This window comes from Vombatus ursinus, unplaced genomic scaffold, assembly GCF_900497805.2.
Source record: "Vombatus ursinus unplaced genomic scaffold, bare-nosed wombat genome assembly UNPS02014772.1, whole genome shotgun sequence".
NCBI classification, from domain to species: domain Eukaryota; kingdom Metazoa; phylum Chordata; class Mammalia; order Diprotodontia; family Vombatidae; genus Vombatus; species Vombatus ursinus.
This window is the reverse complement of record NW_020954550.1, coordinates 35,200,410-35,219,170: the sequence shown is the minus strand read 5'-3', so window position 1 is coordinate 35,219,170 and position 18,761 is coordinate 35,200,410. Positions and strand designations below refer to the sequence as shown.

Below are 18,761 nucleotides of genomic sequence, written 5' to 3'. Positions count from 1 at the left end.
CTTGAATTATCTATCCCTACTGTAATCCACGTATTCTTCACAAGGCTGCTAAAGTGTTTTCCTAAACTGTGTCACCTCACTCCCACCCTAACCTAAATAAATTCCAGTGCTACCCTATTCCTTTTTGTAATGTAAATTTATCTCTTTGCCTTTTAAAGCTCTTTACAATCTATCTTTCCTGCCTAATTATACATCGCTCTCCTTCCTGAGTTCTGCATTATCTGCTCATCAGTGTGCCTATTGCAACCCTGCCTCACACACTCTTGGAATCCAAGCTCTGAGAGGTCAGAAACTGGTTTGGTTTTGAGTTTTCTTAGCGCACCACTTTACACATAGGAAGCACTTGAAAATATTTGTTGACTTGAACTGAATCGGACAAAATTCAATGTCCTACATGTCATTCTGTCAGTAAGCATTTATTAAGCACCTGCAATGTACTAAGCACGGGGATACAAGGAAAAGCAAAAGATAATCCTTGCCCTCGAGGAACTCACAGTCCAAGGTGGGAGACAGCAAGAAAACAAATTACACAAACAAGCTATTTGTAGGATAAATTGGAAATAATTAATAGAGGGAAGGAATTAGAATCCAGAGTGATTGGGAAAAGTTTCTTGTGGAAGATAGGGTTTTAACTGAGCTTTGAAGAGAACCTGGGAAACCAGGAGGATGTAATCAAACCAGTCTGTTGCTTGATAAAACAGACTTAAGCAAACTATGAATTCTACAAAATTTTATCTTTCTAATTGTACTTCTCTGGGAACAGTATTGTTATCTGCTAGATGTTAAACAAGTCTCATTTGCATGTGGTTTGTAGGATTTTCTCAAGGCTCTGCTGGGAGGTCCAGGACCAAATTAAAGAATTCCCAGGAGATAGTCTACTCTCCATTTGATGGACAAAGTTGCAGAGCGGAGCTGGCAGACATATTTCTTCTCTTTCAGAAAATCAAGGTAGTAGAACTTGTCTGCTGGAAACTTTGCCCTGTGCATTTGTTGGCAGGGGTGAGGTGGAGTCAGTGAAAGAGGCTATGGAACCTGGTCTAAAAAGCCAGCAGAGCACCAACATTAGACCTACCTCTCTTGTGCATTTCTTCTTTGTCCAATACATATATCAATTCATATTTCCCTCCTATATTCCCAGAGCTACTGTAATGAGTGCCATATGTTTCCAAAAAACCAAAATATTCTCCTTTTTCATAGCTGGTAGGCAGAGCTTTTAAGTCATCCAAGAAAGTACTTTTCAACATAAAATCTCGACTTCGCATATGGAAACTTCCAAGCTGAACTTCTCCTTTCACACGTAAAAAGATTTTTGTCTACGTTATAAAATGGGCAAAGAGGAGAAAACATGAAGTTAATTGCCATTATTTTCAAGGTAAGTAATTAAAATCTAAGCATATTTTCATGAATATTCCTTTCATAGAATTTTAGAGTTAAAAGGGAACTTACTGACAATTTGATACAGTTGAGAAAACAAGGCCCAGAAAGATTAAACATCACCTATATTTAAGTAGGTTGTAAGCTGTTAAGTAGTCAACATTTCAGTAGATAAAGTACTTTCCTCAGAGCAGCCCCATGAGATGATAAGTCATTCAATAATTATTAAAGTCATCAGTCATCCTGATCTATATCTTGCCACTAAATCCAGATAGACCCAGGATAAAGTGAGGCTGGTGACTTTGCACAATCCTCCCTCATTTAAATCCAATTCACTGGCAAGTCATGGCATCGTTTCTTGATGTCATGGTTCTCTTTGAGAATATTAAAGCCAGATGAGCCAAATGAGGTTTGGTGAAGCTCTGGAATTAGCAGGGACTGCACAAGGAGAAGGACTCTCAATAAATACTGAAACGAAATAGGCATCATCGGTGAACAATGAATTAATATTACGGAGAGAATGTTCTAAAGAGACCCTGCTATGGATAGGAGTGAGAATCTTTTGGCTCAGAATTGGTATTTGGAGACAGATAAAAGGTTTAGTGACTTGGGTAGAACTACCACTGGAACCATTCCGAGCTCGGCTCTCTTTCCATTCTATCATGCTACCAACTTTAATGACTTGTTCACTGCTGCCACTAGGACTCAGGTCTTGGGTATCGTTTCAGTGTTTCTTCCATTAGACCAAATCAACTTTTAATTTTCAGGAGGAGGGAGGATAAGGAGCAGGAGACAGAGAGCCATCACGTAGTTTCCAGGCTTTTTACACATTGTTCTTTTTTTACATACTCCAGACTGGTTTTATTGCTTTTATTTGCTCAGAATGTTCCAACTTTCATTTCTGTGCCTTTGCACTGACCATCTCCTATACCTTGAGGGTCCTCTCCTCTCACTCTGTAACTCAGAATCTTTGACTTCATTCAAAGCTCAGTTGAAGCACCATCTCCTACCTGAGAGCTTTCCTGATACTCCCAGTTACTAGTGCCTCCCCCCACTCCCCGAAATTACCTTGTGGGTATGTGGCATATATCTTGTATATACTTATTTGTGTACATGTTTTCTCCTGTGACTGACTATGAGGTCTTTGAAAATAGGACCATTTCCCTTCATCTTTCCATCCCTAATACTTGGTATAGTGCTTGGCACAAAATAGAATATTAAATGCTTGTTGATTGATGGGTTGATTGATTTCTAAAAACAATGAAGCAACTTACCCAAGTTGAGGCAGTTAGCTAGGGACCCTGAGTTTTAATTTTAGAGAGAATGGAAGATGGAAATAAAGGCAGGAGAGAAGGGAAGAGCTGAGAGAAAAGGGAGAGTAAAAAAGGAGAGGAGGGAAAAGAAAGAGAGGACAGAAGGAAAGGAGGTCAGGAGAGAAGAGACAGGCAGTGAGAAAGGAGAGAGTAAGAAGGGAGAAGAGGGAAAGGAGGGAAGGAAAAGAAGAAGGGAATGAGAGAAAGGCAGGAGGGAGAGGAGAGAAAGGAAGGAGAAGAAAGAATGGAAGAAGGAAGAGGAGGGAGAGGAAAGAGTGAAAAGAGAGAAAGGCAGGAGGGAAAGGAGAGAAAGGAAGGGAAGAGGGAAGGGAGAAGTAGGACTATGCCAGCATGCATGTGGAAAAGTACAAGCTAACAACTCCACAGTGAAGAATTCCCAGGGACCTTAACAACTGTCAAAGCAGAAATTTTGTGACAGCTACAGAAGCGTGTGCAATCCAAATGCCTTGTTCTTGTCTAAGTGCAAACTGGACCTGTTCATGGCCTCTCAAAGGTTTTCTGGCTGCAGCTGGAGTTTGCACATGTTATCTACAGAGATCTTGGACTCTTGGAGTCTGGACGTAGAGTTACAGGTAGCCACACATGACTTCTGGGCCTACAGGATGACTGAACTACCTGAAGGGAATGAGTGGCACCAGTTCCAAAAATGTCTCGGGGAAGAAGAATTCACACTGTGCGCAAAGTGAGTCATGTGAAATTCAAGATGCATTCTGCTGATTCCAGTTCCAGAGTTGAGCCTCAAAGATACACAAAACATATTCCAATTCCCAGACCAGATTGCAAAACATGAGTAATGAACTGGGTTTTTATGAAGGGATCTCTCAAGTGTCCATGTGTGTATTTTTCTTAAGAATTAAATTAGGAGATGTCAAATTTGACTAGTTTATGATGCCGCTTTGTCAGTAGGAATTTTCTGCTGGCATCTGAGGTACTGTTCTTTGGGACCTAAGAGCTATAATTACATTACTATTGGCGTTAAGATACTATATGGTAATTAGGGAAGGTCTCAGGTCAAGAGAAGCACTTGGAGAAAGAACATTTGCTATTTATTTCAAAGGGGTTAGATCCACTTTTATCTTCTGTTGTTTTTTTTTTCCTTTGTTTTTTTTTTTCCAGACAATTGGGGTTAAGTGACTTGCCCAGGGTCACACAGCTAGTGTCAAAGTGTTTGGTCTGCGGCCGTATTTGAACTCAGGTCCTCCTGACTTCAGGGCCAGTGCTCTATCCACTGCACCACCTAGCTGCCCCGATCCACTTTTATCTTAAAAACTCAGCACACACACAGAGAAACACAAATAAGAGATATACATACACACATGCACAAGATTCTTTTAAGGTATGCTGGACTAAATGGCTGGACTAAATGGCTGAGATCTTTAACAATTCTAAAACTTCTGTGAAACAGGAAATATGAGATATGATGAAGTAATAAGACTGGTTTATGAAATTAGTCTCATTGTCTTATGGTCATAATTAGTATCAAGTGAATATTCTTTCTCCTTTTAATGGATTATCGTGAATCATCAGTAATAGTACATCTTAAAGCATTTTTATAAATATGTTGTTACTGTTGTTTTGTAGAGTATCTCGTAAACAATTCTGACGTCAGTGTTAGAATAGTTTGTGATTATAGTCCCTAGTCAGTATACCTGAACCCTGAAAGTAGACTACTTAAGGCTAACAAACCTCTGTGAAGGGCAAAATCAGGGTTCGAGGAGCATTCGACTGCTCCACAAGCATCAGTTCTGAGACAAAGAAGGCTGCTCCCCTGTTCGCAAAAAAGGAATAATCTTTCTTTGGAGCATTTTTAGCTGTAATACTCACTTGTTTTTCACCAGTGACGCATATTACAGTTTAATGTTTTTTCAATGTCCTTCTCTGGTTTTTGCCAGCTCCAGATGCTAAAAATCATTAGGGGCAATCCCAGGTGATGCAGTAAATAGAATATTCAACTTGGAGTCAGGAAGTTCTGAGTTCAAATTCAGCCTCAGACACTTACTAGCTGTGGAACTGTTAACAGGGCAGTTAGGTGGCACAGTAGATAGAATGCAGGCCTGGAGTTAGGAGTACCAGAGTTCAAATCTGGCCTCAGCCACTTACTAGCTATGTGATCCTGGGCAAGTCACTAAACCCTATTTGCCTCATTTGCCTCATCTGTAAAATAAACTGGAGAAGGAAATGAAAAACTATCCCAGTATCTTTGCCAAGAAGATCTCAAATGGGATTAAAGAATCAGACATGATTGAAATGACTTAATAACAACAACAAAACCCTCAACAGGTCATTTAAACTTTGTTTGCCTCAGTTTCCTTATCTGTAAAATAGGAAAAAATAATAGCACTTACCTCCCAGGGTTGTTGTAAGACTAATAAGATATTATTTGTAAAAGTGCTTTGTAAAAGTACTTTCTAAGTGCTATATAAATGCCATAATAATAATTATTATTATCATTGCTATTATTATAGTTGGTTTAAAAAAATCTATATTGTGTACTTTCTTCATCCTACCTTGTCCGAGGAATAGAACTTGATGAGGTGGAGACTTTCATTTTTTGAGTATCTAAATCGAAATGTTAGATCAGATTTTTGTGATGTTTTTTTTTTATCAGATTCTTTTTTAGGTTGTCCTCCTCCAGGGGCTCCACCCTTAGGTGCTTCTTTCCCAGGGTCTCCATCCCCAGGCATTTCATCTTCAAGCATTTTGGCTTCTGGAGCTCTGGCTTCGTCTTCCCCAAATTTTGGAACATTAGAATCAAATGATCCCACAGTATTAAGTAACTTCAAAGGGCCTTCAGTAGATGTCAGTTTTAGAGACAGGTCAATGCCAAAACTTGTTCTCCTTTCACTGAATGTCTCTGCTATTTGAAGTGTATGTTCTTCATAGCTGTCTGTTCTGAATCTTTTTTCTGCTTTGGTCTAAAAGAACAACAACCAGTTAGTTTGAAATCAAATGAAAAAAATAATTAGATGGTGTTTTCTTTGCTAATTTAACATTTATTAGGTATCTGTCAAAAGCTTACTAAACATTTAAATGGGATCTCCCTACATAGATCCTTTAAAAAGAGGATAAGATATTATTATCTCTCAGATAGTAGCTTTGTAAGACAGTCCAGACTGAAATCAGGAAAATGGACTACATGGCCTTTCTCAGTCCATTGCAAATGTGAGATTCTTTATATTTTTTTGTATCAGGTATGAACAAATCAAAATAACTTTTTTTCTCCTGTGAATCAGCATGGAAGAGAAGGTACACTAAGCTATCTAGGTTATTTTTTCTCTCCCAGCTTCACCATCTTTTTTTTTTCTTCTTTCCCTCACCTTTTTCATTACAAGATGACATAAGGTTCAAGAAAAATGTTGAGTTTTGCATAAGCATATGCTAATGGTAATCCTGTTGTCACAACGGGCCACCAAGAGGGTTTTAATACTTATATTTGTATGTAAACCGTAACTAATTTGATGTTCCATTTCTCACTTTCAAGCTTTCATTCAAGTGGTCCCTCATGTTTCTCTCTTCTACCTCCACTGTTATTAGAATTTTCTTAAGGAACTAAATCCAGGTAGTGGGCATAAACTCCAGAGGGAATCTAGGAGAGCATTAAGCACCTCCTAATCCTTATCTGGGCCACAGTTCTAGCGAAGTTATGCAAAGCTCTAAAAAAGACACTCAGATCTCAGATCTCAATGACAGGATTATTTTCTAGTCTAGTTTGATAGAACATGATAAGGGAGTATTAGGCATTTCTGGGAAATGAGTGAATATTGAAGCACATTCACAAGATGAGTTAGAGAAAAGGCATAAATTGAGATAAAGGGGCAGGGTGATGTAAGGGCAGGCTCTCACTACTCTGAGCCAAGAACCATTTAAATCATTACTCATCACATCATAGACTTTACCTACCAATGTCAGTAATTTCTTCTCATCATTCTAAGATAGATGCCAATAGATTCCTTATATTTGTTGAAGATGGTCAGCTCACCAGAAAGTAATTGATTTGGATTATGGCTGATCTGAACACTTTTCTTGAGGGATTTAAGTGCATGATACCTCTACTTTGAATGCCCAATAGTTCTTACATTCAACTAATTATTTCTATTTTCTTGCAGAATTTCATCCAATATTTTTCATGAAACTTATCTAATCAAAATCTTTTTTAATGTCTTTCAACTAGATTCTGAGAAGTTACAGGATGATTTGGTAGGATCTGTGGGGAGACTTAGATCATAGTTCAGAGTTGCCACATTCCAGGGCCTGCGATAATAGGTCCCAGTATTTCCATCTCGAATTCGCTCACATAGACCATGGAAATACTCATTGTCAAAGGGGGTATCCAAAGGATTCATCCCTAAAACGTTGATTCTGTGAACAGAAGAGACAGCAAATTTCCAAGAATAGCCTTCACTATTCTAACTCTAAAGAACACTTCAGGAGTCCATCATCACCATCACTACCCAATAACCTATTCAGGAAGAAAATAATTCAGGGGTCTCTTTTCTTCATTCAAGGTCTCTAGTAGTGAAGCTGGCTCAAAGAAGCCCCTAAACTCTTTGAGAATAAAAAAATGCCTTAAGTGAACAATGGTAAAAACATACTAAAGCAAAGCACTGGGAGAATTGGGCTCTAATTCCTAACTTCTCTGCTCTAACTGGAATCTAACCTCTTCTCGAAAGCAGCGTAAGCTGTGAGACAGGAATGCCAGCTCTGTAAATTATTTGCAAACAGTGCATCCCAGGGGCACAATCTAACATGTGTGTGTTAGGTTGCATCTATGAATCAATTCTAGAACTTCTTTCTTCCTCTCTGCACTTTCTTTAAACATGAGCCTTCTCCTCCAGCTGTCTCATTGCACGTCAAGGACCTCGCTTTTGTTTCCTGGACTGTATTAGACAGAGTGTACTTTCCAGCATTCCAGTAGGAACATTGAAATTCCAACTTGCTGGCAAAAAGTTCAACTGTTTCCCCTTTCTTCAGCCCCAAATTCCAACTTTTTTTGGGACAACTTTCTTTCAGAAAATAGTTATCTTGTTATTGTAGAAAGGTTAAGTGCTGATTCATAAGATTAAAGGCTGTATACTAGGTATAAACTGACTATGTTTGGCATTCTGTACAGAACTATTTCTTTGTAAAGTGTAGAGTGTCAGTTTAGAAGAATGCATGATTACCATAGTCTTTGGATCATTCATGATAGTGTCTGGGGCTGATTAGTTTACTTGGTTAGGTTGGAGAGCTAGTAAGTTTCCACCCCCTATGCTTGTCCACTCCAAAGAGTTTAACTGTCATCTCTATACAAATGACTCACAGATACATACACATGTGTGTATATACATGTGTATACATACATACCTTATATACATACATACATACACATCCAGCCTTAGTCTCTCCCCTGAGCTTCAGTCTCATATCACCAGTTGCTTGTTAGACATTCCAAACTAGATGTCCTGGAGACATCACAACCTTGACATGTCCAAAACTGAACTCATCTTCCCCTTTAAACCCCCCCTTCTTCCAAATTTCACTATTTCTATAAGAGACAACATCATTCTTTTAGTCTTCCAGGTTTTTAATTTCAGCATTATAGTTAACTCCTCATCCTTCTTCACCCTACATATCTAATCAGTTTCCAAATCTTACTATTTTGGGCTTTTGTGCCTTCTCTTGAATCCTATCCCTTTACTCATATGAGTAGAGTAGTACCACCTTAGTTTAGATTCTCTTGCCTAAATTACTACAACATCTTCCACATTGGTCTCCCTGCTTCAGACTTCTCATCACTTTAGTCTACTTTACACACAACTACCAAAGTAATTTTCCTCAATCACAGATCTGACCATATGATACCTGCCATTAACTCAATCAACTTCAATGTCTTCCTATTGCCTCTAAGATAAGAATATTGCCTCCTTTGTTTGATTTGCAAAGCCCTTCATAACATGTTCCTACAGCCCCGATGGATGCTATGCTTCCCCCTGCATTTTATGATCCAACAAACTGGTCTTCTCTCTGTTCTTCCCAGCCAGCACTCAATCCATCCGCTCTCTCTGTGTCTTTCCACAGATGGAACGCATTCTTTCCTCACTTCCACTGCACAAAGTCCCTTTCTTTAAGATGCAGCTCAAGCACCATCTTCTGCATGAAGCTGTTCCTGATTCTCCCCAAGTGCTAATACCCTCCCTCCCAAACCACCCTATACTCATTACTTTTCATATATTTATTTTCTCTGAATCTTTATTTTGTATATATTTGTATATATCCTTGTGGTCTCCCCCACTCAAATGTAAGTTCCTCATGAGGAAGGAGTGTTTAATTTTTTTTTTTTGTATTTATATCTGCAGTGATTAGGATAGGGCCTGGCACTCAGTAAGTACTTCATGAACACTTAATGACTGATTGATTAGATTGGCATAGAAAACAATATGGAGCTATATAGTTTCAGGTTGCCCCCTGAGGCATCTGTATCACAAATCACATCACTGATCAAAAGGACAACTTAGCAAAGGAATTTGGCTAAATTAGGAGAAACCCATCACCAATGCTACAAAAACATTAAAAAGAATGTCCTAATGACAGACAGTTAGCGATATTATATTCATTGGATAGCACATTTTAGGACAGCTCAGAATCAGCAGAAAGAAGTTGAGATGTCCTTTTCTCTCTAACTCACCAGTGATATCCATTACATTTTAAGGGAGACTCAGTTAAGGAGACAGAATTTGTACAACATTTCAAAGACTGACCGAGATGTTGAAAATGCATTCTTCTAAAGAAGCCTTTTTAATAATAATGATAGCCTTTATAGAGTGCTTTAAGGTTTGCAAAGTGTTTTATGAATATTATCCCATTTGACCCTCATAGTCACTCTGGGATGTAGATGCTATTATTATACCCAATTTACATGATGAGGTAACTGAGGCTGAGAAAGGTTAATTGATTCACCCGAAGTCACAGAAGCCCAAGGTCGCAGAACTAGTAAGTACCTGAAGACAAATTGGAACTTAAGTCTTCCTAGCTCAGTCCTCTATCCACTGAACTATCCAACTGCCTTGGAATACAGAATAAGAGATTTAGTGTTAAATGAAGAAAAGAAAAAGGGAGTAATATAGGACTTTAGACCCAGAAGGGATCTCTGAAGTCATCTAGTCCAACCCACTGGTTTTTTTTTGACATTTTTTTGGACATATTTCCCCACTTAATAGTATTTTATTTTTCCAATTACATGCAAAGAGAGTTTTCAATATTCACTTTTATAAGTAACCCACTGTTTTTTAAAAAAAGGAAACTGACTTTCTACTCAGAGGTTGATTGACTTTCACAGAGCTGGGATTCATACTGAAGTCTTTTGATTCCACATCTACTGTTTTTCTCACTGTATCATGATGGTACAATGTTGTGCTTGGTAGGTCACATAAATTCTTAGTCTCAGTTATTTCATTTGTAAAATAGGGACAAGTACACCAGTGCAATCTATTTCACAGAGTTGTTATGACAACTGCTTTATAAAATATAAAGTTAAAATACTTAAAATATAATAATATATATAAAGTGCTTTGCTAAACTTATGCAAATGCCAGATATTATGAATATGATTATGATTATTATTAGGATGGAGACTAGAGCTCCCTAAGGAGTTCTAGGGAACTCCCTGAGTGAGCAAACTTCTTTACCAATGTTGATCGGTACTTCCTCTGAAACTTATAGTTGCAAAGAGTGGTCCAGAATACTGAGAGATTAAGTGATTTACTCAGTGTCATCCAGCCAGAATATGTCAAAAGCAGGACTGGAACCCAGCTCTTCCTGATTTTAAAGTTGTCTCTCTATCTACTATGGCACACCGCCTCTCATATAATTGCCATTATATAAATGGGAATTATCATTCTCACTGTGGGCTGCAGTAGTCTAAAGAATCATGGATGAAAGGGCACTTGGGCCCCAAAGGGTAAATAGAAGATAAAGAAGTAGAAGCAAAAAGGGAAGGCATTCCAAGCAAGAGGAATGGAGCGGTGTGAACAGATATGGAGAAGGGAAGGGATATGGTGTGTCTAGGGGCACACTGAGCAGAGCAGTTTGGTTGGAACCACATGAGATCTTGCTGTGAATCTGATCAAAACTCATCAGAAGTACCATTTGGTCCCACTGCTGCAGAGCCAACCAGTCTAGTCTACAGTGAGATAATTTGATCTTCTAGGTAACATGAAAATTCCTTTCCTGCGGAATGCTATCTCTGGAGAGAGGAAACCCTCATGTGCTATGGATAGTACTTGGCGTGAGCCTGTCTTCCCGTCTGCCTCCCAATTCATCAGTTTACCAGGTGAGCTGGAGGGAAATCTTCCTGGGCCTGATCCACAGGGGAGATTTTAAGCCTGGAGCACAAGGAAAGCATTCTTTGCATATCATACATAATTTCATCTGGTTTAGATTTGTGTGTTTTCAATGAATACAAGATGGTGTGGCGGGATTACACTAAATGCTTTTGAAAATCTTAGAGGGCTGCAAGGCAAGGGTCTTTCAGATTTGCAACCCAACCCAACCCTCCTGGAATCCTTATTCAAGTGGGAAAGCAATTCACTGGGAGAAAAAGTGTGGAATAATTCTGACGAATGTTGGGGACCTTGATCTGTGAAAGAATCTGGTTGTGTGTGACAGTTGACAAGATAAGATTTGGAGAGATTGTCCAGATGGCAAAGTGTAGAAATGCAGCTTATTACCATGGTTGCAGAAATATCATCATTACTGTTGTTATTATTGCTTTATGTCTATTTGTGCAGACATTTAGAAGGCACCACATAAGAAAGGCAATCAGAGTAAATAAAGAAAAGCTTTAATGGTATGCAATAAATTGTTATAAGTGTAACTGTAAAATGACCCCTTTTGACTCATAATTCCTTTTTAAGTATTAGTTCTTGTATATCATGTTTTTCTACTTTACATATCTAATTTAAGAGCCAAATCCCTGCTTTGGGATCTAATTTTAAAGTAAAATATTATATATCAGTTCTGCTTTGAAGTGGAGGAAGCAACTTCAGGGCTTTTGTTGGAATGGAGATGGGGGTGGAGGTTGAGGCAGTAATATGATATAATGAAATGGAATTTGGAGATATCAGGTTTAGCTCTGGCTCTGCAAATGAATGGATGTGGGACTTAGGCAAGTCACAAAGTCTTTCTGTATTTCGGTTTTCTTATCCCTAAAATGAGATAATAATGAATGAATGAATGATTGAATGGATAGATGGATGATTGACAAGCATTTATTGAGTACTTAATATGTACCCAGTACTCAGTTAAATGCTGGTTATACAAATACAAAAGTAAGACAATTCCTGACCTCAGAGAGCTTACATTTCAACGAGGGAGACAATATTTAAAGGGAGTGGTGGCTAGGAAAGAGAATTTTGGTCAACGGAAGTCACAAAAGTGTATCTAGAACAATAGGGTGATTGAGGGAATGGTAGCAGAATTATAAAATTCAAATGATATAATGTGCATGAAAGGGTCTTAAAAAGAATAAATCATTATATAAATGCAAAATATTTCATTCAAAACAATGCTATACAGTCAGTTCTGCTATTTATGCATTCCCAAAAAGCATTGAGTTATGCAAAATCAAGCAACAAAAGACAGGGCTTATGGGGAAAATGAGGTTAAGAATACAACCCTCAGATATTTCATCAATGACTTATTTTTAAAAAGATAGGAATGTAAGAAAAATAGTAGCACAATTTTATACATGTTAAATGATTAAGAAATACATGAATACTGCAATAGTGGTCACATCAATGGTCTCAGGTTGCTGCTTGTCTTATATTTTTTGTCTATTTAAAAAAAAAACAATGTAGTGAAAATAAAGGTGGTATGAACTGGGAATCATGGAATCTGAGTTTGAATCCTGGCTTATGGTATTTGTCTGCGTGATTCCAGGCAGGTCACTTAACCTCTTTGACATACAGGTGCTACATTTGTAAATTGAAAAGGTTGGATTCAGTGACATCCCATGTCCTTTCCACTTTAAGATTTGTGATCCTATGATCCCAAGAGAGGTAGCTGTGGTGTCAGGGAAAGAGCCTGGAATTTAGCTTATGAAAGCCTGGGCTAGATCCCTGATTCTACTGCTTTCTACCTATGTACCCTTGGGCAAGTCATATAACTTCTTTGAGAACATTTCCTCATCTGTAAAATGGGACTAATACTTGTACTGACCATCTCACAAGGCTGCTATGAAGATTAAACCACATACTACCTGGCAGGTTGAAAACCAAAAGCACTAAAAGTCTAATTGTTATTGTGTTTAGTCATTTCAATCATGTCCAACTCTTCATGACCCCATTTGGGGTTTTCCTTGGAAAAGATACTGGAATGGTTTGCCATTTCCCTCTCTAGCTCACTGTACAGATGAGGAAACTGAGGCAAACAGGGTTAAATGACTTGCCCAGGGTCACACAGCTAGTAAGTGTCTAAAGCTGGATTTGAACTCAGGAAGATGAGTCTTCCTGATTTCAGGCCTGACACTCTATTCCCTGTGCCACCTAACTGCCCCTTGGTCAAACTACAATGATTCAAGAATCAAATGGCTCTGATAGTAAGCTTTCCATTTATCTTTCTGGGAATGAGACCACTATATACCTTCCCCACTATCTCCATCCATGCCATGTCACATGCACTCTGGCCTTTCTCCTGCTCCTGCTGGATCTTGGACTCCTCTCCTGTGGTTGCAGACCTCTGACAGATCAGCTTTCACTTTGTTTTGCCTGGAACCAGGCCATCACACCCCTTCAAGGCCATCTCTACTCCACGGTGCTACACATGTATTATCAGCTTTTCCCTCTTTCCTCTTGTTTCCTGACTGTAGCTCCCTTCCCAACGTGGGCTGTTTTCCCCAATAGAATGGAGCTCTTGAAAGGCTGGGACTTTCCTACACGTTTACATTTGTGTTCACAGCACTTAGCAGTGTCTGACACATAGCAGGCACTTAAATTCTTTATGAAAAATATTTTCATTTAGGAAAATGCTAATAGTTGCATGTATTTTCTGTTTAGGGCTATTTTATAGACAAATCCCACTGAGGATCTTCAATTAGTTGTGTGAAAATATGTTAAATGAAGCAGCAATACAGGGAGGATTTAGTTCCATCACCAAACCACCTTGATCACACATTCAGGAAAGTGGCCAAATAATGAAATAAAAAGGTCATGAGACATCATGGAGGTGGGAGATGTTTAGATTTAGTGTATTAGTGATACATCTGTAAAATGAACTGGAGAAGGAAATGGCAAACCACTTCAGTATCTCTGCCAAGAAAACCCCAAATGGGGTCACTAAGAGTCAGATGTGACTGAACAACAGAAGGGACATCAGATATTATCTGGTCCAACCTCCTTAAGGGCAACTAGGTGGCACAGTGGATAAAGTGCTGGCCCAGTCCTGGAGTAAGGAATGTTCGTTTCCACAAGTTCAAATCTGGCCTCAGACTAGCTATATGACCCTGGGCAAGTCACTTAACACTGTTTGCCTCTATTTTCTCATCTGTAAAATGAGCTGTAGAAGAAAATGGCAAACCACCCCAGTATCTTTGCCAAGAAAATCCCAAACAGGGTCAGGAAGAGTCAGACAAGACTGAAAAATGACTGAACAGTGATACTACTAAATGATGTTAGAGAGCAAAATATTTGGGGGATGCACTTATATATGCATTTAGTTAGCTTAGTATAACACTATATAATCCAGTATTGATTGCTAACCAACTAATATACGAGCTACTCTTCTCAGGAAAAAAATTAAAATAAAAAATAAAAAAAATTAAATAAAAAAACAAGCCCCAAACTTAATTCTTTAGGGAGAAGACTGTCAAACTAACTAGTCTGATAGTTTAACTAGTCAAGCTATCAGACTAACTAGTTGACAAGCATCTTTATTTGCTACACTCCAGACTTATGAGGTGATTAAGGTCCTGAAGAAGAGGGCTGGGAATTAGGGGATATACTTGGGTATAGCCAGCAATGTATAGACCCTAGACATAACTTCCTCCTAGAATATTGAGTTTTTTATTTTCCTCATCGTCATCGCTGTCATCATCCCCTTTCTCCTCCTCTTCCTCAGTACCACCACCATCGTGATCCATCCATTATTATCACCCTAACTACCACATCTCCACTTACTGACTGTGTGCCCTTGGGTGAAGTTCTTAACCTCTCAATTCTCTAAGACTATGTCACAGAATACCGGTTGACCTACATTGATAGAAGAACATTTCCTATACTAATAATCATAGTTCTGTATAAAACAACAACAGCAGCTGAAGTAGCAGCACCAACTTACATATATTAAGCACTTGGTTTTTGGAGACAGCTAGGTGGTGCAGTGAATCCATTGTTGGACTTGGAGTCAGCAAGACTTGATGTTGAATCCTGCCTCAGACATTTATTAGTTATATGACCCCAAGCAAGACACTTCGCATCTCTAAGCCTCAGTTTCCTCATCTGTAAAATGAGGATAATAACAGCACCTACCTCATAGGGTTGTTGTGAAAATCAAATGAGTTAACATGTGTACAGTGCTTTGCCAACCTTAAACTCCTATATAAATATTAGCTATTATTATTATTAAAACTCTTCATGATAACCTTGTGAAGTAGGCTGTGCAGGTATTATTATTCTCATTTTATTGAGGAAACTGGGCCTCAGAGAGACTAAGTGACTTGCCCAGGGCCACACAACCAGTAAATAGCAGAGTTGAAATTTGAATTTTGTTTCTTTTTTTGTGTGTGAGTGTATATGTGTCTCCACTCAGTGAAAAAGGATCCATTCTTCCTGGGGCCCTGTCAAAGTGGCCAGTGGACTGGGATTTGAGCCAAGCTGTTTCAAACACAAGGGATTTAACCTCTGCATGGGCCACCAAGGGCTGAGGATCCCTGGCACTTTGTTTTTATCCTGGAGGATTCCATCGTATCTCCTTGGCGACCTGGCACTGGTAATAACAGTTTGTTTTGTCTATAGTGTGACTTGTCTTTTCCCTAAGGATAATGTTCACCTAACCAGGGAATGCTTATTTCCGCTGTAATTTAAGTGGATACTGACCCATATCCAGCTGTCCGGCCAAGCTCAGACAATTCTGTCTCGCTACGGCAGGGAGAACGTGGGTCTTTTTCACAATTGTCTTCGTCAGAAAAGTCTCCACAGTCATTGTCTTCATTACATAGCAACCGCTTTTTAATGCATCGACCTAAATCGGAAACAATAATGACTCGATATGGCAAGGGATAATCTATCTTGCCCAAACTGGAATAAAATGCTCTTTGATTCTTTCTCATTTTAGGATGCCATCTGTACCACACTGAGGGAAACCATAAGTCTCCATCTGCTATGGTATAGGGTAATATCATATTCATGCCTAGGGGCACACAATGTGCGCGCGCGCGCACACACACGCGCATACTGAGCTCTAAAGACATCCAATGTCTGATGAAGATGAAGGACAGTATAGATAAACTTGAACTTTTTGGATGAGATCTATCAAATGACCTTTAGAAATTCTAGTTAAACTAAGAATTTAATTTCTTTCACTGTTGTGTACAAACAGAGCTCACAATGAGCAATTTGTTCCCCAAAATGTCAGCCAAGCAATTTACCCCACACTTGTGAATTGAAGTGATAGAAACAGTACCTGTTTCACATTTAAAATCATTTCCACAGTCGTCTTCTTCATCTCCACAGATGCTAACAGATTCACAACTACGCCGGTCTCCCAAAGAGAATAGGCACCGCCTCCCACCAAACTGGCCAAAGGCCTCAATGGTTCGAGAACGATACTGTTAAAAAATAAAAAGAAAAAGAAAAAGAAAAAGAAAAAGAAAACACCTGCTGGTCTTTGAAAAATATGAGGAGGTTATGAATACTACAAACGTACTCATACAACTGGCTGTCAGGAAAAAGAAATTATTCAAAAACTAAAATGAAATAGGGAAAAAGGAAGTCAGAAATGAGCTTTGAAATAAAACTTCTTGTTGTATATACCAACATTTTTTGATGGTAATCTTTAACGATTTCATAATGCCTATTCTGTATATTATATTGCTTTCTATCTTTTCACATGGAGTTCCACTGCAAATAAATGGTCAAATAATTTCAAATTACTATCTATTTTTTGGGTCTGCAACATAGTTGAGGTATCACTATATTACACTGAGAAAGGAAAGAAACCTCCTGTTGGGGTGACACTTTGTGTTCAGCTGGGGTAATCTTGTCATTTCAGAAAGATACATGTCTCTTAGCAAGGGGCAAGAGTGATACAAGTTCCATAGAATGTGTTCCAGTCCAAAAAATAAGGGGTTCCTTTGATCACTCCTAAAATACTTGATCACTACTGCTACATGTATACCTGCAATTTAAAAAAAATTAATCTTTTTTAAAATAAATTTTTATTTGTATCTTTTGTTTCTTAAAAAATTCCTTAGAATTTCTTATAATATTCCTCTCTTCCCCCTTCCAAAGAGCTATCCCATTCAACAAATGTTTGTTAATCTTTTAATGTAATTTATCATATTCTAATAGTAAATAGTTGAGGTTCCTAATTATTGTTATTATTGATTTATTATTATATTTTTTCTATGAATTTAACTGTTGAATTGTTTGGTATATACAAAAAGTTAATTGTTGCACATATTTTATTTATTTTTCCCTTCACCATTGTATGGTGAGATAGGTGGGGGGCCAGGTTGTGTAGAGTTTTAAAAGCTAAGCAGAAGAGTTAATATTTGTTCCTAAGGGTAATAGTAAACCATGGGAACTGATTGTGTAGGGTGGTTTATATGATCAGATCTACACTTTTAAGGAAATTTACTTTGGCAGCGAGATGAGATAGAGGTAGAGGTGTTCTGTAGCCAGCTGCTACCATTGAGAGCCAACTGCTAAATTTTCAGTATGAGAATTTGCATCTCAGAAATCATCAAATGCTACAAATCAGGGCTTGATTTTTTATTTTGTTGATTTCTAGAATTAAGAAAGTGATTGAAAAAATGTTAACAATGCAAATTAAACTTAAAAGGATGTAGTGCACATATTCTCCCCCAGAGAGCTGATTGTTAAACATTTACCAGTGTTGCCTGGATGGAGAGCATTTATTTCCACACTTTCCTTTTACCCCTACCCTCAGCAATAACCATGGTTTGTTGAACAAGAACATGGCAATCGGAATATGTGCTTGTCTTGTCAGGTCTGATGCTGGAATTTTTGTTTTCTTTAGTTCTCCAAGCAAACCTATGAATCATTTTTTTTTTTTTTTGCCATTTCCATGTGAAGTGATGAACAACTGTCCAATTCCTGATACCCATGTTGTACATCATTTACCTTTTCTAGAGAGGACTCTTACACTCATATCTTAGGGAAAGTGTAGACTCGAACCACACTTGAGTTTTATTTTAGAGATTTCTTGGGAGTTTCTTGGGGTAAGATCAGAGGTAGAAATAGATACCTGAGGATCTTTTGTGGAGTATGACCTGAGCCCCAGGATCCAACTTGGTCTGGGTGAGCCCAGGGTTCTTAGAGGATCCAGGGCCAGGAGTTACACAAATATACAAATGTGGTTATATTTATATTTTTAACACTATTAGTTACTTTACTTGGCTGAGATTTAAACCCTGTTTTAGTCTAGAGAGATTAGCTTTGCCTTGAAGATTCCTGGCTTTTCCTCTTTCCTCTCTGTTTTAAAAATTTTGCATTGTGTTAAAGTTTTTTAAAAATAGTCAATATAAATGTTTTTATTGTTCTTTTCTGGTTTTTTTTTGTTTTGGTTATTACACATTTTTATCTCAAACTAATTTTATTTCCACTATAGTTAGAAGACATATGCTTTATCCTTCATATATATTAATATTAATTTTAACTAAAGTTAAAAAGAATCTTAAAGAATATCATTATCTTTATTAATCAGTAATTTCTGGATTTTCTCTTCCATTGCTGGTAAGGGTCCCCTCTGCTGTAGACTTTTGCTGATAAAGCCATTCAGCTCTTGTCGGTCTTTACCATGAATTTCTTGGGGAGACAGTGTGGCACAGCGAAAAGGCCT

The 18,761-nt window shown here is 38.2% G+C and overlaps 1 protein-coding gene across 2 annotated transcripts in view; it reads right to left on the bottom strand.

The window, feature by feature from the left end:
• C9 (complement C9) overlaps window positions 1–18,761 on the bottom strand; it is a 65,302-nt gene that overhangs the window by 29,267 nt on the left and 17,274 nt on the right. For both annotated transcript variants that reach the window (XM_027863393.1, XM_027863394.1), the window contains exons 3-7: window positions 16,362–16,506; window positions 15,776–15,920; window positions 6,929–7,067; window positions 5,216–5,623; window positions 1,073–1,313 (exon numbers count right to left, since the gene is read on the bottom strand). In XM_027863393.1, coding sequence (XP_027719194.1) covers window positions 1,073–1,313; window positions 5,216–5,623; window positions 6,929–7,067; window positions 15,776–15,920; window positions 16,362–16,506 — 1,078 coding nt within the window. The remainder of the gene's footprint in view (window positions 1–1,072; window positions 1,314–5,215; window positions 5,624–6,928; window positions 7,068–15,775; window positions 15,921–16,361; window positions 16,507–18,761) is intronic.